Here is a 21,518-nt window from a genome sequence, read left to right on the forward strand (position 1 = left end):
CTTTAAATTACTCGCCCTTTACCCCAACACATAAACAAAGCTTTTTCACGTTTTTGTCCCCCGGAAATGGGAATATCTACGCTGACCTCAAATTATCGAGGTCTTTTCCCCTACTTTTCTCTTCTTCGGAGGGCGAATCCTCTCGGTTCTACCACCTGCTCTGAGGTGGCATGGGTCCAGGAGGGCAGCTATGGGCAAGACACGTCCTTCAGTACCAAGGGCAAGCATTGCCTTCTCCACAGGGGTTTTTAAGGAGGCCATGTTGGGGTCAGGCCGTGCACGAGCTCATAGGCCCTGTCCAGTGAACCAGCAGCCATCTATCCCCTCTACCCCCCCCCCAAGTACACACAAGTCCAGTGTTTTTGAACCACATAATCACATGTTCGAACATATGGGACAGTTCACAGTATGGCGGAGCAATAGTACCGTACTCATAGTGAGGGCCATTGAGTCGCAGCCTAGAAGCGGTCTTGCATCGACAGTCGTACAAAAGGCTGAGTACAAACACCTGTGGTTGAGTGTCCTGCATGGTCCTCTTTAAAAAGTGGACTGGCGTCACGGAGGTGTGGAAGCACATACTGTTATAGAGCAGTCGTTCCCAACATGTGGTCCGGGAACCACTGCGGATCTGCAGAGCGGCCTCAGGGGGTCCGCGACTACTTAGAAAATTAAGTAATATTAACATATTAATAAAGTGTATATGAATAAAGAAGTTAAATGTACAATTGGGAATTTAGAAACGTACTATAAATGTCTAGGAATTTGTAATAGGACGTTAAAAATCAAGTTAGTATCCTTGGGTTGATTGGCAGGAGCAGTGCGGGTGCATCAAACATAATATAGGATGGACGATGAGTGGCCTCCATAGAATTTACATTTTGATTAAAATTAACATTTTGGTTTTTGATATTTGTATGTGTTTGCAAATTAAATAAAATGCGTTATCATTTGTGTATTTGTTTGATGAATGCTTTTTTCTGTACTTTTTGTGTATCGCTTTGCGGTTCAAATCATCAACAATGCTGAAGTCGGGGTCCTCGACTTCCAGTAACGACTCAGTGGGAGGCTCCGTGGATTCTAATAATGATTCAGTGGGGGTCCCCCAAAGTCAAACGGTTGAGAGCCACTGTTATAGAGCAGTTCACGCCACAAGCCAGTGTTTGATGCAATGGCAGTGAAATCAGCGGATAAAGGACCCTAAGTAATACGGATTGTTAGACTGGAAGAGAGAGGCCTCATCATGGACGTCATTCAGGGGTCGCCGCCCGTTGCTACCCCTAGCACTGCCTTTGCAACCCTTGGCCACAAAGGTGGCAAATTCAGTGCCAGGAACACAGGGACAGCTGGGGCTCCACTCTCTTTATTTTGTCAAAGGTTTGTTACAGTAATAGTGAAAAAATAAAATATATTATTCACTAATTGTGTAGTAACAATAGAGTACAGTAAGCTGGAATGTGCCCTTCGATGACAGCTGAGGTACGTAAAAAATGCTTTTAAATGTATGTTGTGCACCTGCTTGCTGGTGACAGTGTGTTTATGTGTGAGAGAGTGTATATAGGTGAATTTGTGTGTGTGTGTGTGTGTGTGAGTGACAGTGGAGGTCAAAGTGTGTGTGATGTCACTTCCGCTACCCCTGCTATTTTGGTGAATTGACGTCCATGGTCTTCAGCCTTGATATGAGCTGAGGCTGAACTCACACAACAGACTAGGTGAAATTAAGTGATTTATTCAGAATCACAAGATGTTTGGTCGACACCAAGACTGAAACCTGGTTCCCCAGTTCCAGAGTTGGCAGCTCTCCTAAAAAACTTAAAGAGGCTGATAAAACACTGTTGTTTCTGATCCGGAAGGTAACCCCATGCTTGAGCTGGGATTGTTACAACACAGAAGTTCCGTTGAAACGTTTTGTGGATGAGCATGTAAAGTCTAGAATCAGTGTGCAATTAACAGGGCCACAAGACGTAAAATGATGGCAAAAAACTACCAGACGAGTTATTGCACACACAACGACTGTCAACCCAGTTTTGGACGCTAAAATCATGACTTTCTTGAGTTGGGGTGGTAACGAACCCAGAAGGGTGCGGATAGAGCCTCGCCACCATGCCAGGATAAGATGTTGGACATCTTGGGTCCACTGACAAAAATGTTGTGTCTGGCTGAGCAAGCTAAAAATACAAGCTAGACACTGGACCCAGACGCTATAGAGCAGGATGTTTTTTTGAGTAATGCAAATGCTGGGCTGTCTTATGAGAGGCACAAAGTACCGCTGCTTAGAACTGATCCAAAGATGGAGGGATTGGCTACAACCAAGAGTGCTTATTTGGTGAAGACTTCATTAAGGAGATTGGTCGATATGTGCAAGCATTTGTTTCACTGGATAAAGCTCACCCTTCAATCAATCAATCAATCAGGGGATTGTAAGCACGCCACTCACCCACGAGGATCTCAAGGCGCTGAAGGGGGGTGGGGGATGGGGGTCTGCTGGTCTGTTTAGCCGAAAAGCCAGGTTTTGAGGGTCTTCCTGAAGGTGTTCAGGGAGAGGGCGTATCTGATCTCTGCCGGGAGCTCATTCCAGGTCTTGGCTGCAATGTGAGAAAATGATCTTCCGCCTACTCTGGCTCTGTGGATGCACGGGGTTTCAGCCAGTGAAAGGGTGGAAGATCGAAGGTTTCTTTTCAGTACGTGGAAGTTGATTCTGTCGTTGAGGTATTTGGGTCTGGCATTTATAGGCGTGGGTGAGGGTTTTGAAGGGGACTCTTTTCTCCACGGGAAGCCAGTGGAGCCTTCGTAGGTGTTGGCTGATGTGTTTGTGCCAGGGGATGCCCAGGACAAGTCTGGCGGCGGTGTTCTGTATCGTCTGGAGTCTGCGGAGTAGGGACTTGTTTATGCCGACGTAGATACATTTTCATAGTCCAGTCTGCTGGTGATGAGTGCATGGGTGACTGTCCTCCTTGCCTCAGGGGGGATCCATTTGAAAGTCTTGCGGAGGATGTGGAGGGTGTTGAAGCAGCTGGAGGTGACGGCGTTGACCTGACAGTTCATGGTGAGGGATGAGTCGAGAACGATGCTGAGGTTTTTGGCGTGGTCCGAGGGTGTCGGTGGGCTTCCGAGGGCGGTCGGCCACCAGGTGTTGTCCCATGCTGAAGGGTGGTTCCGAGGATGAGGACTTCTGTCTTCTCGACGTTGAGCTTTATGCAGCTGTTGGTCATCCAGACTGCGACGTCCTACATTCCTTTCTGGAAGTTGAGTCTGGCGGTGGTGGGGTCTTTGGTGAGGGAAAGGATGGGCTGGGTGTCATCCGCGTAGGATATTATGTTGAGGCCGTGTTGTCGGATGATGGCAACGAGGGGGGCCATGTAGATGTTGAAGAGAGTCGGGCTCAGTGATGACCCCTGTGGGTCTCCGCAGGTGATTCTCGTGGAATCGGAGAGGAACGGTGGCAGTCTGATTCTTTGGCTTCATCCGGTAAGGAATGATCGGATCCAGTCTAGGGCTGTTCCTTGCATGCCGGCGTCGTGTAGTCTGGTGACGAGTGTGTGGTGGGAGATGGTGTTAAAGGCTGCTGAAAGGTCCAGTAGGATAAGGGCTGCGGAGTGGCCTTGGTCCAGGAGGGTGCAGATGTCATCTGTGATGGCGAGTAATGCGGTCTCAGTGCTATGGTTGCTTCGGAACCTGGAATGCGGCGGGTCGAGGATGGTGTTGTCTTTGATCAATCATGTCAGTTCCCTGTTGACTGTTTTCTCTGCAACTTTGGCTGCGAAGGGGAGGAGTGAGATGGGCCGGTAGTTCTTGAGGTTGGTGAGGTCAGCTGTGGGCTTCTTGAGCAGGGGCCTGACTTCTGTCATTAGTCTGGGAAGATGCCTGTGTCGAAGGTGGTGTTGATGGCGTGTTCTAGTTCAGGTGCGATGGCGGCGGCGGCGGCTCCGTGGTAGATTTGTGGGGGGCAGGGTTCCGCGGGGGCCCCAGAGTGGATGGCTTTCATGGTCGAGGCGGTGTCTTCGCCCGTGATCAGTGTCGAGGTGGAGATGGTGGACTGGCTGGTGTGTCTGGTGAGCGGGCCGGCTGCGGCGTCTGGTGGATGGTCGACAAAGTTGTCAGAGGTTTTTGATCTTGAGGTGGAAGTAGGTTCCAAGATTATCGCAGAGGTCTTGGGAAGGGGTGATGTCTGTGGCTTCGCCGCGGGGGTTGGTGAATTCCTGAATGACACTGAAAAGTTCCTTGGAGTTGGTGGAGTTGGCGAGGATTTTGTTGTGGATGAAAGCCCTCTTGGTGGTTCTGATTCGGTTGTGGCATCCTTGTAGGTGGTGTGGTTTTCGGGTGTCTTGGTGTTTTCCAGATCTTCTCCAGGCGTCTGCAGGTGTGTCTAGTTTTTGGAGCTCGGTGGTCAACCAGGCAGCTTTCCTGGAGCGCTGTTTGATGGGGTTATGTAGCGGGGAAAGTTTGTTAGCGCAGTTGGAGATCCAGGTGTGGAATTCTCTGGCTGCCATGTTGGTGTCGGACGCCGAGGTGTGGCTGTCTCGGGTGAGGGTGGAGTTGAGTTGCTCATCGGTGACCTTCCTCCAGTTCCATTGTGTGGGCGTGGGGCTGGTTTGAGTGTCTTGGGTTTGTTAACGGTGAAGTGTACGCAGTGGTGGTTGCACTGTGTGGCTGAAGTGAATGCTGTTTCATGCAGCGAAGATGGGGTCGAGGGTGTGTCCTGCTCTGTGGGTCAGTGTGGTGACGAGTTGTTTGAGTCCGATGTTAGCGAGGTTGTCACGAAGGGTGGTGGAGTTGGGGTCGCTGGGGTTGCCGAGGTGGCAGTTCAGGTCTCTGATGAGTACGTAGTTCATGGAGGCGATGGCGTGGGGTGTGATGAGGCCGGTGATGGTGGTGGCTAAGGGGGCCCAGGGGCTGGGAGATCTGTAGACGAGGGTTCCGCGAAGTGTGGAGTTCGGGCTGGTCTGGATCTGGAAGTGCAAGTGTTCGGCGGAGGGGAAGGTTTGGCTGGAGGTGTTGAGATTGAGGATATTCTTGTGGGCGATGGCGAGGCCTCCTCCCGAGTGGTTGGGGCGGTCCTTCCTTTGGATCTTGTATCCATCCGGGATGGCGGTGTTGATGTCGGGGGCAGAGGAGGCGTTGGTCCAGGTCTCTGTGAAGAAGGCTATGTCGGGCGAGAGAGAGTCGAGTAGGTTCCAGATCTCCACGGCGTGTTTGTGCAGGGAGCGCACGTTGAGGAGGATGCATCTTAGGGTGCCGCTAGTGTTGGCGTCGCCGGTGTTGGAGGCTGGGGTGGTGAAGGACTGGAGGCATTGGAGGCAGGAGAATTGGCCGTGGGTCTTGTTAGGCGAGGCCAGTTGGCAGTCTCTGGGTCTTCTGGGGTTGAGCGTGTGGCGAGTGGCTGTGCTGTAGCGGTGGGTGGGTGGGTCACGATGCAGGGTCCCTGGCGCTGGTCGCAGTCGGGTCGCAGACGGGCATGCCTTAGGTGCGCCTTTGGAGCACTAGCGGTGCCACCGAGAACAAAAACGGATGGGCACAAGTACGGAAGACGAAAATACAACCAAATGGGCACAATGTGGGCAACGAAAAATGCTAAAGACACGAGATACAGGCACAAGGCACAATGTGGGCAACGAAAAATGCTAAGACACGAGATACAGGCACAAGGCACCATTCACTGATGAGAATGTCTGGTCGTGTCTCTGCCAGGGCAGACAGATACAGAGGTCACTTCAGTGGCTGTTCTTACTACTTCAGACCCTACTCCAACTCCAAATACAGTTTACCCAGAAGGTATTAGAGATAATGCATTTCATGGTGCAGGAGTTGCTCCATTAAGGGGCTATAGGAACTTGTTTGCTGCAACCAGAGTGGTTTGTGAGCAATATATTTTTAGTTCAAAGAAAGAACAAAAAGTTGCAACCAGTAATAAACCTGAAAGATCTTAACTAGCGCTTTATCAGCATTTCAACCTGGAGACAGTAGTTAGCCGAAGGGATATTCTTCTTCCAAGGGACTGGATGATGCTTCTGAGTTTGAAGGATGCTTATTTGACAAATTTGTATTCCTTTGGCTGGGGCAGGTGTACAGGTTCAAGTCCCTTCCATGTGGTCTGTCCTCCACTCCATGCTCCTTTACCGAGCTGATAAAACCAGTAGAAGCAGCTCTCGGGTCCCAGGGGATAAGGATGGTGGTGTACTTCGACGATACGATATTCCATGGCAAGGAGAAGAATCTTTTGTTGAAGCAGGTGAGGGCAACCATAGAATTGATCTAGTGTCTGGCTTTTTTGGAGATGTGGAGAAGACGGAATTGGATCCCTAAAAAAAAAAATCTAATTTTGGGGGGATTCTTGGTGGATTCAGAAAAAAAGGTCATTTAGGATCCCGGATGCAAAGTTGAATGTGATCAAGAAGGAGATGAAGATGCAGGTTTATCTCCGGCAGCTGGCGAGACTGGTAGGCCTTTGTTCATCCTCGATACAAGTGATCTTTCCAGGACCCCCTTATTACAGGGCTCTCCGATGGGGAACGTTAGGGCATTTGTATAAGGGTTTAGAATACTCAGAGATTATTCCTTTAGAGATAGAAGCAAGAGTAAATAAATGGTATTATCCCATATAGATGCTTGGAACGGAAAATCCATTTTTCCAACTTCCCCAGATCTACTGTTAGAATCAGATGCAAGTCTCTGGGGTGGTGGCACCAGGCGTGGCACCTTCTCCACTGGAGGAAGATGGTCACAGAGGGAGTTGCCAATGCACATAAACTGTTTAGAGCCTCCTGAAGGCTCCTTTCCAATTCAGAGTCTGGGAAAAGCAAGGTAAATTGTTCAGTTCTCCTGTGCATGGACAATCAAACAGCACTCAAGTGTAAAAAAAAAAAAGAGAGGGAAAATTCTTAATCAGAGATGGCCAGGGCATTATAGAGTTTTGTTTCCACCAAGACATATCTCTGAGTGGAGAATATCTTCCAGGGCCACACAACTGGGTGGCAGACAGGTATTCAAGGAACTTATACGATGTCAGTGATTGGTGTCTAGATGAGCAAATTGACACATCATTGAGCAATGTTTGGGGTCCAAGGGGCATATGTATCAACATCTCCATTTGCGATTCTCAAATATCGATTTTTAAAGAATCGCTATTTGAGAATTGCAAAACGGGATGTATTTAAAAAAATCGCAAAACTTTAGCAATTTCTTAAAATTCCTTAATTGCGATTAGCAAATTGCGAAATCGCAATTAAGGAATACCTTCCCATTAATTTCTATGGGCCAGGAGACCCATAGGAATGAATGGGAAGTAATTCTCAAATTGCGATTCGCAATTTGCTAATCGCAATTTGAGAATAATTTCAAAGGTGCAAGGGTGTCATGATGACACCCTGATGCACCCCTGAAATGATCATGTGTGTGCATATGGCGCACATACATGCCCTAAGGGCATGTATGTGCACCACGTGGCACTTTGTAAAATTAGAAAAAGTGCATTTCTAACAGAATTCGCAAATTACCACCAACTAGAAGTTGGTGGTAATTTGCGATTTCTTAAGGATAATTCGCAATGCTTTGGTGCGTGGTACATATCATTTAAGAAATCGCAATTTGCGATTTCTTAAATGCTTACGCAAACTTAAGAAATCGCTAAATTAGCGATTCCTTAAATTTGCGATGAGAATTTGCCTCATACATCCCGTTTTACAAATTTTTAATCGCAAACGCTGTTTTTTGCGAATCGCAGCGTTTGCGATTAAAAATTCGGTTGATACATATGCCCCCAACTGACAAAGCCCCGTTTGCCCTTAGATCAGCTTCAAACATATTTCAGCTGGAAGCAAGATCCGAAAGCCTAGGCAATGAATGCTTTTCTTCAGGATTGGTCCAATGGAAATCATTGCGGTTTCCTGACCAGGTGTGTGCAGGCAGACGGCGAGGGTGGTCTTGATCGCACCGCTGTGGACGATGCAGCCTTGGTATCCCTCTCTCTTGGAGCCCGCAGGGTATTTCCAAATTTACTTTCCATAACTGATGAGTGGCTCTCAGGGGCCTTATCATGCACTTGTTCTGGTGGGCACAGGTGGCATGGAACCTCTCTGCTTGCTTGCAGACGTGCCAGGGCTTTCGGAGTCTGATCCAGGGTATAGCAGAGCCTGATGGGCACAGGGCAGAATTAGGGCACATACCTCGGCCTGGGAGCTTTGGACTGGCTGGAGTGTGGAAAGGAGTATAGTTCTCATTTCATCAGCGGTCACAGGAGTTTTGAGTATTTTAGCCTCCAGCAGCTGGTTAGAAAGCCTATAGGGCTATTATTGGGGTCAGGGACATCAACAGGACATGATAAAATAGTTGGTAAACCGGTTGAGGAGCACCCTTTGGTTTGCAGGTTGATGAAGGGGATTAGTTATGCAAATCCTCCCACAGCCAGGCGCTCAGCATTATTGGAGGTGAAGTTGGCATTAGAAATGTTCCACTCATGGGTGGATAAAGATAATCTTATGTTTAAGTTCTTGTCTGGAAAGTTGGTTCTGCTACTATGCATGCATACTGTACCCTTCATTTGGAAGGGTTTCTGGAGTTAGATCTCTAGATGTTTCTGCAGTGCATTTCTCCTGGAGGGGCCATTTTACCATTATTAATCATTCCAAGAATTCTTGTACATCGATAGAGTTTCCTTCATTCCCCAGACACACTACTCTGTGATTGGCGAGGTTTATTAAGCATTGCGTGAAGGGGACTGTGGCCCTGGGAACTTCTGGCCCCTCAAGTATTGATTTTATTATGCAAAGCCTCCACTGTTGCCTCCGCAACTAAGTAGATAGGTTAAAAGGGTAAAGTCTCTTCAGGGGTGGTACGGGTTTTTGGCGGGATCGCTAGCTCTAAGGGGGGACAGGGGGTGCTGGTGAAACCACAGCTGCTGCGTGCACTTTTGTTATAAGCACTGCTGCAAAACCAGCCCCCAGTAACAAGAACGCCCCCCACGGGTCCAAAACTGGCCCTCACCCTTCATCCCACTGTGGAGGTGCCCGATAAGGCGAGTCCGGACCTGGTCTAATGTGTCAACATTTACGACCTTTGGCAACAAGCCCTTTCAGCATGCGACAGTGACAGTTGTTTCTATGCTGTAACCCTGCTTAGTATGAGCCTCCTGTCTTGTAATAAAATGCAGCCGCGGTGCGTCCATTGGGGCGTAGGGGCGTAGCCCCACCAGCCCTGCTGCTTGGACCCGCGTTAAATAATTAAAATATGTTTTAAACTTTTACCATTTGCCAAATTACCATTTACTGCGCACATTATTCCGGCGGCGCCGGGCAGCACCCGACTTTATCGGGAGTGTGCAGGGGGGCGGGCTGGCTGGTGTGGTGATTGATTTGAAGCCGGATGATTGACAGGTCTAAAAAACGTTTTTTTTTCCCCGCATGTAAGCTTCGGGCAGCAACTTGCCCGAGCATGCGCACCCAGGCCGGCCCCATTAGCTAGTAGGGGGGGGGAGGGGGTGCAGGACCTGCTGGCGGCAGCGCTGGCAGCAAAAGGGCGACAGGGCGAGCAGTCACTGTGCCCTCCAAGCCAATCCTGGCGCTGCATGCAGCGCCACTGCGCCAGGATTGGCCGGTCACCGCGCAGCATGAGCAGGGGCAATCCTGATTGGATGCCTAGCCTGACGTAAGGTAAGCGTGCTGCTTGGATCCGGTAACGGTCGGGTTCACTTCGTGCGCGTCGCCTGAGCCTCGTGGTCGTGACTCGTGGACTGGACGGTGGCTGAGGACACACAGGTAGGATCGGTTGGGGAAACATGGGGAAATGCTGGGCCGGCTGATAAGCTTCAGAGTTTTGTGCTTGTTTCTGGAGACACGTCATTGAATCTGTGTGTTTCCAGGTACAGTGTTGGGAATGGGAAGTATGTCCGCAAAACGTTAAAAGTTGGCCATCACTATTAAATCTGAAGGAAAAGACTAAAGTACCCCGCTTTTCTTATTACGTCGGACGTCCGTCCGTAATCTCTCTGAATCTCACCCAGGCGACCTGGAAACAAAGCTGGGATGTAGTTTACCAACTGATGATGAGACAATACCCAGCATTTACAAAACGATATCATAATTCGAACACAAAGGCTCGGTGCAGCATGTCAAAGTGCTTGAAAAGCGGCCTGCTGCAGCACTTGGCACTCTGAATCCATGTCCAGTCGGTGAAACAAATATCCTGGGTTTTCTGGGGGTTATGATTTCTTTTCAATTGCGCATAATGCCTGGCAAGGCTGCCAGTGCGAGCTGCCAAGCGCTCCCTGTCAATTACTACATTTTCACAGTTCAGACTTAAACAAAGCTCGCCCCAGTCAATAACAGAGACAAGCATACCTGCCAAAATACATGCCCCAGTCACAATGCCTCAATGATTCGGTAATTGCTATTCTGCCATAAATCAAGGGGTTTGTATTGACAGCCACGATTTACTGTTTTCTAATGAGGGATGAGAGCGGGGTAGGGGAGTCGTGCTAGTTTCATAGCAGTGCAGTCGCTTGTTTAACCGAGGCTCATTTCTTCAACACAATGTTTTCTTCTACTGCAATTTTGATCTGGCGTTCATCTAGTAATGTTGATGGAGGTAATGGTAGTGTAACACTGCTAATGGTGATGGTAGTATTGGTGGTAGTAATAGCAGTGGTGCTAATGTGTTGTAGTAATAGTAGCGGTAGGGGTAATGATGGTGCTCTTGTTAGTGACAATGAGCTGGTGGTGTGGTAGTCGAAATGGTTGTGGTAATGGTGGTAGTGGTAATGGAAGATTGCTCTATATAATTTGTTTTAGTGTGCAGTGTACGAATGTTTCATTTGTTTGATTTGTTTACTGGTGGAAATGGTGGTTGTAGTTGTAATAGTAATGAAAATGGTGATGCGGCGGTAATGGGGGTGATGGTAATATGAGAACGCGCTAACCTTGCAATCAGATCCAACGGGTGCTTTCACACTTATCTGAATCCGTTACCAACCCCAATCATGTACTGGCTATACATTGGCTATACGATGACAATATGTTGGTCAAATGTAGACCTGTGGAAATGAGAATTAGAAAAGAGAGACAAACAGACACATTGGATATCGTCACTTTGCCTGGTTGCACCACTGGGTATTGTCTGCACCAGCCGCGGTCCGAAATTCGGGCATATTTAAAAACATGCAAGGGTGTTTCACAGCTTCCAACGTTACAGATGGCGGCAATGTGTGACAGTTTCACAATTTCAGTGTGATTAATTAATTATGAGTGACATTTCTACGGCTAAGAGTGGCACTTTCTCGTGAGCAGAATCAATGAACTCTAGTCCCCTGCCAGTATTAGAAAAATCACCCAGAGCCATTGCACAGTCCCGATGTCATCCGACACTCAGCCTAGCCACCCTCTGCCACAGATCGCCCAGTGATTAGTAAGGCTTCGTTCCACTGCCCACTTACCAACTGACTATGCTGGTAAATACTGCAGGAGAGCTCATTTAATCTGATTCAAGTGAAATCTGTGAATTTCCCAGTGCGTTGCGAGCCTGCCTTTATTGTTTTGTGAATTGTAATGGGTATTGTTATTAATGCTCATTGCTGACAGCTCGCTCTGTCATTTTGATTGACAGTCAACTTTATGAGTGGCTTTGTGAGCTCATGAAGAGAATCCAGATCTTGTGACTACTGTTTTTGAGAGTAGATGTATTTAAATGTCACGGATATTCTCTGGGGTCTGTGAATGTTTTGTGATATCCATTCCTCAGAGTTCATGGGTCTGGTTCACTGTCAGGTGTCAGAAGAAGCCCCCATAGTATCTGGAGAAGGCACTACATTTGGAAGATGATTTGCTGGTGAAAGCATTGAGAAGAAGAGTGGGAAGCATGGAGTCTAAGAAGCAGGGTTCGGTGATAGCAAGACGATGGATTGGGTTTTCATTTGTGAGTTTGTCTCTATTGCAACATTTTTGATGGTCGTTCTTGCATTAAGCAGGGCTCTGGCTAAAGTGGATGCAGTAGAATGGGGCGTGTCTTCTTTAGGGTCTAGAAAGCTGTGGGGAATTAAAGCCACTCTGCTTGGGCATTTATGATGGGGCCAGCTGTGAGTGCCCAGGGCGTAAAGGGTAGTGTCATTAGAATACAGCAGGATCAGGGTTGCTTAGACAGATGAATGCTGAAGGCCCACCAATTAAATCATGAACAGTGGCATAGCATGTGTTAAATTGGCCCTACAGCAAACAAGTACATCGGCACCACCTTACCTCTGTTCTAGTAGTAGAGATAGTCATAATTGTTGTGCAGTGGGACCTTCATACCCCTGGGCCATGGTTCCACTGCACCCACTCCACTGTTGACATCTATGCTCCTGATCATGACATATCGCAGCATTTGCAAGAGTTTTGGAGGTTCTCTCTGTGATAGTTGTGGAGAAGAGCTAACAAAGGCTGAGGCCAGTAAACAGATCTCTTGTGGTATTTTGTGTGTGGTGTATTTTTTCATATCACACTACTACAATCAGGCGTACATGATTCCTGAGAGTTTAAAAGCGACCCCGGGCTGTTTGCGTTTAACCATTTGCAAACCATGAGCCGTCACAACTCGATGTTTTGCACTTCACCACAGAGGCACTTTACCAACATTTCCATTTGTAATGGTACATGCAGCCGTAGAAAGCGAATACCAAACATGTCCTTGGTGGCCGGGCCTGAGCAGGGGCCAGTTTACCTTGAGGTGAGAGGTCATTCATTGACACGCCCATTGGAAACTCTCTGCAGTCCAAGCTAGAGGTGCAGGCCTGGGGCGACCATTTACGACAGAGAACTTTCATCCACCAGGACTGACAAGTCCCCAGGCGGACTTAGTCATCGAAAACCTCTGTGCGATCTTGTGGCCAGACCTGTGTGGCAGCCTCGGAGGCTGGACACTGTCTCGGCAGGTCCGAGCTGGAGCTGGGGAGAAGTGCACGTGACTGACTGAGTGCTGGAATGTTGAATCTTGTTGCTATAGGGAGGGGAGGGACCATTACACTCAGTAGGTGCTGCTGCCCAAGCTCTTTAAGGGGTTATTGGGGTGTCCTTATTTTTTTTATATCTCCCTTCTCATATCCGGTACTCACACCACTCGCATCAGTCGTGTCACGCATACCACTGGCATATCTTACACCACAGCTCCCACACAGCTCTCATCAGTCACAACAACAGCACCGATCACTCCAGTATCATTAGTCTCATAAGTTATATCACTCAAATTACACACATAGTTCACAACGCTCACTTATTTCACATCACTCACAGTACTCACAACATTCACACCCCTCACATGCATCAATGACATCATCACATCCCGCACTCCATTGACATCGCTCACGGTGCTCATATCAGTCACGGAAGGCACATCCCAGACATCAGGCTCACTGTCCACATCACTCACTGCTGTCAGAACACACATCACTCACTTCAACTGCACTACGTTAGATGTCCCAGACTCTACACCCTTCTGTGTTGGAGCCTCCCTGGATCTGCATTCTCTTTCAGTGTCCAATTGCCTGCTTTGTTACTGATTCTGGTGGAACACTTTTGATGTATGGGAAAAAGTGGTGTAAAAAACAAGACACCAATCAAAATGTGCCTATTTCCCATTGACACTGAGAACACAGCTTTTCAGAAGCACAAAGACTAGGGTTGCCCTGTCTGTTTCCTATGTGTGTTTGTTTGCTCTACTAACTAGATTGGGTCTCTCCCCATTATCCCTAGCCACTTTTCTAGAGTAGTGATGAGGTCACAGAACAGACCGTCCTGCAGAGTTATGACACCCGCTGCAAAGGTTAAATATTTGGTACCTAGGGGTCAGACTCAGACTTGCCTCTTCAGGGACCTTACAATGAGAATGATGTCTGGACCTCAGAGGATGCAGGTTTTTGCACTCAATTCATTCCTTCTAATCTGGTAACTGTTTCTAGGGCAGTGATGGGACCTCTTTCCCTGGCAGTCACTTTCTCCTTATTTTCAAAGCCTCCAATAGATTCATCTGATGTCTAGGAAAAAATTGGAGCGTTATGTTTTTTCCCCACAGTCTTTGTTTCATTACCCTACTGTTTCAAAAATAAATTGTTATCTTTTCATTTTCAGCACCTGACAACCTGAAACATTACCGCATTTTGGGGCAATTTTCCAGCAAACAACAAGAGGACCCCAACCTCCTGTGCTGCTCTCTCACCCGACCCCGGCTACAACCCAGCAAACACCAGTGTTAAAGGAAAGGCAACTGATGCTATATATTTTTTTACATCGTAGTTAGAGCATGTATGTCATGTGGTCACTCTCAAGGCCCTCAAGCAGTGTCTTTCAGTGCCTCCAGCAACCACTATGGCACAGAGAGGCAGGAGGCAGTACGGCTCTATTTTTAGCAGTCATTTGAGATGTATTAGGATAATGCACAAGATATATGTATAATGTATTTATACTGAAATTTGATATTATTGCACTGCACCTTATACGTTGTACTTTGATTATTGACAGGTTTCTTTAATATATATATATATATATATTGGTAAGGCCAGCAACACCCGACACCCCATCATGAATACAGTACAAGAGCTGATTACAAAGTCATTCCAGTCACGGCCACTTGAACAAAAACTGAAGTTAAAAGAATTGGGACCTCATCAGCCTGAAATAAACCTACAGCAAACTACCCAGGACAGAGGAAAAATGTCAAAACGTACATTCTCAAATGCCTGGGACACATAAACTGATTGGCTTACAGGGTGCCCTATAAGAAATTCTCTGTTCTGCTTCCCCTGCTTGCTGTTTGGCGGTGACTTTTCTTGGACACGGCAAGGAATGGTCGACCTGAAGCACATCGCTGAAAAAATAAAGAAGCATGCGCTCACAAGAAATCATCTGGAAAACCTGACAAGACTGGGAATGTTGGGGGAAGACGCACCAATTGAGCAGCAGATAAATGATGCGTATCGCAAATCCATTCAAAAACACAATGAAGCTGTTGATAAGAACAGACAAAATCTATCCAAGATCATTGATTGCATTCGTTTCTGTGGTGCTTTCGAACTGGCATTGCGAGGCCATGACGAATCGGAAACTTCCTCAAAACCCGGGATCTTCCGAGGCCTAGTGGATTTAATGTCAACCATAGACCAGGATTTGGAAAGACATTTAGCACATGCTACAGTCTTTAAGGGCACCTCTAATACAATACAAAATGAACTCCTTGACTGTATGCTCGAAATTATAAGAAGCCATATTGTGCAAGAGTTGCGAAACACAGACTTTGTGGCTATTCAGGCTGATGACACCACTGATGTGTCCACTCAAACACAGTCCGTGTTAGTGTTTCGGTACCTTGACAGTGACAGAAACATTGTGGAAAGATTTTATGGCTTCACGCATTTAAGTGACTCTAGTGCAGCAACCATCACTGAAGCAATACTGTGTCAACTGGACTTAATTTTCCCGGACCTGCCTCAAAAACAAAAGCTTATCGCACAAAGCTATGACGGTGCATCCGTAATGAGTGGGAGCCTTAGTGGAGTTCAGAAGAGATTTCGAGATGTGTACCCTAATGCTCATTTTGTGCACTGTTACGCCCACCAACTCAATCTTATTATGCAACAGGCGGTATCAAAGATCAGAGAGACACGAGTTTTCTTTCAGGATATCGGAGGCATAGCAGCATTCTTCACACGTTCCCCAAAAAGAACAGAAGCCCTTCATGAGATTGTGGACAAAAGCGTACCAAGGGGATCCTCAACTCGTTGGAACTTTCACATTCGTACAGTCAACTTAATCTTTGAACAGAGGGAGGGCCTTGAGAAATGTTTTGTCGCCATAGCATCCAGAGCAGACTTTGATCACACAAGTCAGAATGAAGCCCATGGCTTTATTAGAACACTACAAGACAAAGAGTTTCAGTTCTTACTGTTTTTATTTCATGACATAATGATTCCTGTTGATGTGTTATACGATCAGTTGCAAAGAAAAGACCTAGATACTGTCTCTGTGAAAGCCAATACATCTGCATTTGTACAACAGATTATGAAAGTGAGAGATGGGGTTGAAGATTTAGAGAGCAAATTGCCGCAGCATTCTGTTTTTGCAAACCGCAGACAAAACATCACCTCTCTGGTTCGAATTGGAAAGGAGATATGTGACATTGTAATTGTGCAGGCGAAAGAACGTTTTACGTTCACAAAACATTTGGTGAGTGCGACTTTATTGCAAAGTAAAGAGTTTGCACAATATGATGAATCCTTCCCTGAGCGTGCTCTGAATCAGGCTGTGGAAGCATATCCTATGCTCAAAAAAGAGCAGCTGAGAACTGAGTTAACTGTACTCTACGGAATGCCTGTGTACCGGAAGGCCACAAGCGCCTTGACTTTGCTGAGTTTAATTCATAAACTGCATATGGAAAACTCACTTACAGAGACAGTGACTTTACTAAAAATTGTGATTACGACTCCAATGACAACAGTAGAAGCTGAACGATGTTTTTCAGCCTTAAAGCGCATAAAGACATTCCTCAGGAACACCATGCTAGAGGAAAGACTAAATGCTTTGGCGATGCTATCTGTAGAGAGCAAGCTAGTCCAAAAGATACCGGACTTCAACATGAAAGTAATTGACAAGTTTGCTACACTGAAAGACAGACGTGCGGATTTCATCTACAAAAAGTGAATGCTGCTACTTGTTTGAATACAAAAAATTCTGATTGAGGTAAGAAATGCATTGTTATCTCTGTTTTTAAAAGTTTTGTAGTGTTTGTTCTATTTGGAGACTACACAGATTTGTTCACCTTTGTTCACTGGCCGGACCTGTCTCCCGCAGGGTGAACGATTCGTTGCTTGTGTTGCCTATCAAACCTTTCCCCTTGGCAAATTGCGAAAACCTTTATACCATTTATATTTGGGGTACTTGCGTGGACCTATGTGAAGTGTGTGTACAAAGCTCAGCTCAACCAGAATCAAGGTAACAGCGCATTGCGCTGCCTCTTTTATATTCAGTATATTGTAAGACTGTTTTTCTTACCCCGCCTTTCCTTGTTTTGTTTCCCTGTTTTCCCCTTGCTTGCCATTCGTTACTCTAGAGTCTAATATTCAGTATGTTGTAAGACTGTTTTTCTTCCCCCGCCTTTCCTTGTTTTGTTTCCCTGTTTTCCCCTTGCGTGCCATTCGTTACTCTAGAGTCTAATAGAGTCGGAAGGCCGTAGGGGAAGACTGTGGACTTTTCTTCAAGTTCCTGACGCTCCTGCGGAACGAGCCTGGCAACCATTACACTGCTGTGCAACTTCTTCTACTCTTAGAGCTGAGATTTCCATGAGTCTTATAGTCTGAATTCAGCACCTGAGCATAATAGGACAGAATGTATGAAGCTCTGTGGTAATACTGAATAAGCAGCTACCTATGTTATGCCATCTATTAATGTAATAACTGCACTTTCACAATTGCTTTATTAACCTTCCTGCTTTCTCAAATTTGCTTGAAAATGCACGATTTTACTTCTTTTTTTTCAAAATTTTCTTGGGGGGGGTAACCCCCCCAAACCCCGCCTTTTGGGGTTCAGGCTCGCTCGCTCGCTACGGTGCTGTATGCTAATTCGTTTGCGCCCCACCGATTTAAAATCTCACCCACCGCCCCTGATAAAATTTAACTTTTCCCAGCCAGTTGCCAAAGCAGAACCCTGGTTTTATTAAAGACAAAGGAGGGTATTATCATCCCATCGCTGATGGGGTCTGCTCACCGTGACGATGGTGGGAGTGGCTTGTTTGTGGGTAGTCCTCGTGCCAACCGCGACTGAAGAGACAACAGTCTGCGTGGTGTGTGTTTGAAGGAATACACCTTTGGGAAGGAGGAGACGTTCTGTGGAAGTTCGTCGAGGCAAAGAAGATGCTGGTTGGTTACTTCTGTGATTTCTGTTACTTTTTGTAGTGTTTAGTTTTTTATGGACTTTGACCTTCCATTAGCAGGAAAAGTGCCACCCCAGCTCAGACACAGCTATATGCAAATCAGTCTCCCAGATCTGTGACGGGGGGTGAGTGTCCCAGGATGCTTGTTTCCGGTCCAGGGAGGACCTGTCTTGGCAGTTCGGTCTGGACTGTTCCCATGAGGCACAGGGTCAGACTGATTTGCATATGACTGGGTGGCGGAGTGAGCTAAAGAACGGTGATGGATTCAACCCAGATCTGTGACTGGGGTGAGTGTCTGAAAGGTTTCAGCGATCCGTCTATCATCCCTTGTGTTTCCTTTAGTTAAATCAGGACTGTCCTTCCTCAGCTTTCTGGATGAATCTAAGGTTGAACAGCTGAGACAAGTGGAGATCTTCAGGTGGGAAGTGATCACTTCAAGCAACCAGCAGAGGGCAGTGTGAGCCTACTCACAGGCAGCAGTTCACAGTCAAAGGGAAATAGAGCAAGTCCTCATTCCTTTCTACATCATTCAGAAAAGGTGAAGCGCTTGAGGTCTGAAATGTAGGGGGTGCATGTGGAAGGCCACAGCAGTGCTGTGCACCTTAAGCAACGTGGCACGAGGCACAACAAATACCCTAAGGTAAGTCTGAGTGGGCATGGAGCAAAACAGATACCTTAGCCCAATCCGCAAAGACGTTAGTAGTGTAAGTGTAGCATGCATGGGGGCAAAACTATATTTGGCTTTACTCTCATGATAGTATTTCTTCACCTTAAGATTTCAGTGTGAGTGAATCGACTGCCATGGGTGGGGAGTGAGTGCTGCAGGGTGCGGGGCCATATCAGTGTCTGCACCCCGCAAAGCGACGCTTTTGAGGTTGTTCACAGACTCCTTGCACATGATTGGCACCCTGGAACAGGCTTCACTCCTGAATAAATCAATGTCCATGGTGGGAAGGGGAAGGAGATTCTTTCAAAAGTGGGGGCGCGGGGGGACAGTCGAAGGGCTTCATGGACGTCATTTAGGGGTCCCCGGTCTATATCACTTATCGACAGGATAGAGAACACAAAAAAGAAGGGGGCCCCGCGGTCATCTACTGTGATGTCTTCTCGGGGATGTTAACCCCCACCCCTAATTCCGGGTGTGAAGGCCTTATATTTAACCTTGAGTGAGCTGCTCTTTATTGGATTCAAGACCCTCTCTGAAGACAAAGTCAACCAAATGATCCTCACTGGCAACCAGGACCTCCTTCAGACCCCCGCCCCCCTAAAGTCATGCAGCTTACTCCTGATCTCGCGGCCTCCCACTTAACTGCCATTGTTAATGCTTTTTAGGACAGGTGTATGCCACAGAAACTGGAAATCCACGTAAAAAACCCAATCTTCAGACTCTAGATGCAACAACTACAGACCCATCTCGAGGCTTCCATCTGCAGCCAAAATCACTGAAAAAGAAATGAATGGCGAACTTTCTACATTTCTGGATAATCATCACCTGCTGGATGAACCCAGTGGGGGCTCCGTACGGGGCGTGCCATAGATCTGCCCCTATTGTAGCCGCCGAGATGGTCCGGGCGATGGTAGACCGTGGAGGAAGTGCTGCCCTCATCCTACTAGATTTGACAGCGTCCTTCCATCCGGTGAGCCGGGATCTGTTGAAAAACGGGCTAGAAGACACAGGGATAGGGCGAACGGCCCGTCGTGACTTAGATACTTCCTAACCAAGTGAGTTTTCCTTGAGGAATCTGGCGGGAGAGCCTTCTCCTACATCGCAGCCAAGACCTGGAACGAGTTCCCTGTGAACGTCAGACGCTCCCCGACCCTGCACACGTTCAGGAAGGACCTCAAGACCTGGCTCTTCGACTGATCAGGAGCCACTCCCCCACCCCAGCAGTGCCTTGAGACCCTCACAGGTGAGTAGAGCGCTATATAAACCCCTGATTGATTGATTGAATCTCAACCTTTCTCTCTCCCATGTGGTGTCCCCTAGGGCTTGTTGTTACACCCTACCCATTTTAACACCTCTGTTACCCCACTAGTGGCCCTTTTAAAATCATTTGGGTTGTTGCTGGTATAATACTCTGACGGCGCCCAGATCATCGTCTCACTCTCTAGCAAAGCCCTGACATGAATGGCACCTTCCGCAACTGCACGCGAGGGGTGGGTCTATGGATGGACAACAGCTGCCTTACGTTCAATTCTACAAATATGGAAGCCATTCTTTTTAAGGATAATACCTCCTTTTGGAGCCCATCATGGTGGCCAGAGGAGCTTGGCCCGCTCCTAGTACCAGTACAATTAGTAAACAACTTGGGAATTCTACGTGACAACAGGCTGACTAATAAAGAGCACGTAAACAAGGCGATCTCCAAAGCCTTCTTCATGCGTCGCATTATTAGGGAAATTGCTCACCTCTTCCATCTAACTTGTTACAGACGTCTGTGCTGGCCCTGGTAATGGCCAGAGCGGATTACTGCAACAGGCTTCATCTGAATCTACCCAAACTAGCTCTGAAGAAACTTCTGGTTCTTCAGAATACGGCTGCAAGAAAGTTGCTGAATATCCCTAGATTTGCATCTGTCTCTCAGGCTCTCTCAAGCCTGCACTGGCTTCCTATTCAAATGTGAATAGATTTTAAAGATTTTTGCATCACTTGTATAAAGCGCTCCATGGCTCAGACCCTGCATTTTTGAGAGAGAAACTTGGAAGGTATGTTCCGATGAGAAGTCTCCGCTCCAGCTCAGCCATGAGTCTGTAGTACCTTCCTACAACTTTTCCTCTTGGGCAGGTAGGAGCTTCGCAGTGAATGCCACACCGAATCGGAACACCTCCCTCTTGACATGAAGACCGCTCCAGCTCACCTGACGTTGGGCAAATCTTTAAAAACCAGGATCTTCAGGAACTAACACTTATGGTCACTCCCTTACTGACTTACACAGCGCCAGGACGCCTCAGGGTAATTGCTTGTGCTTTACAAAAATTAAAATCAAATCAAATAAAAAATAACAATAAAATAGATTGCTCCATTCAAACTCCGGATTCCTGGAATACAGACTGGCCTTTCACTTCGCCCCTCCAGAGTGTGATGATGTTGGCAGTAGAAGGGTCAGAATATAACAACTGCTCGTGTACTCGTCTCTGGTTCACAGTCGATCCTTGGGCTCTTACCCTGCCATGATGGCTCCCAGAGTAGAAATGAGCCATTCGGGAGAATTGAAGCCAAGGATACCCACGCCGTGGAATGGCTCCAAGCCGAGCTGTGGAAGTAAAGCAGACAAGCAGATGCTGACATTATTGAAGCTGTGGGGTAGACACACACACCCCAAAAGATGGGCATTGACCTCCAAATGTCCCAACCCCAACTCAAAGGTTCAGACTTTTGGGAGTCGCTGGGAGACAAGAATAATACATTGAGGTATATTTACAGCATCAACAGCCTGTAACCGTGCTGGTGGGCGGTCTGTATGAATTCCTCACCAACCATCGTGCATCCTATGTAGGACATACATAATGCAGAACCCATTAAAACACGAATGGACAATCCTCGCTCTGTCTTTCGGAATGCCTTTCTCGCCAACCGTTGGCCAAAACAGAGACATAGGGTCTTTAGAATGCACCTATGCAGCCATTGGCTGTCATCAACT

At 47.3% G+C, this 21,518-nt stretch overlaps 1 protein-coding gene across 4 annotated transcripts in view; it reads right to left on the reverse strand.

The window, feature by feature from the left end:
- LOC146863669 (long-chain-fatty-acid--CoA ligase ACSBG2-like) overlaps nucleotides 1-21,518 on the reverse strand; it is a 632,294-nt gene that overhangs the window by 151,126 nt on the left and 459,650 nt on the right. For all 4 annotated transcript variants that reach the window (XM_085627773.1, XM_085627776.1, XM_085627780.1 and 1 more), the window contains one exon: nucleotides 21,043-21,131. In XM_085627773.1, the coding sequence (XP_085483899.1) occupies nucleotides 21,043-21,131 (89 nt within the window). The remainder of the gene's footprint in view (nucleotides 1-21,042; nucleotides 21,132-21,518) is intronic.

The sequence above is a fragment of the Triturus cristatus genome, chromosome 2_1 (assembly GCF_964204655.1).
Source record: "Triturus cristatus chromosome 2_1, aTriCri1.1, whole genome shotgun sequence".
NCBI lineage: Eukaryota > Metazoa > Chordata > Amphibia > Caudata > Salamandridae > Triturus > Triturus cristatus.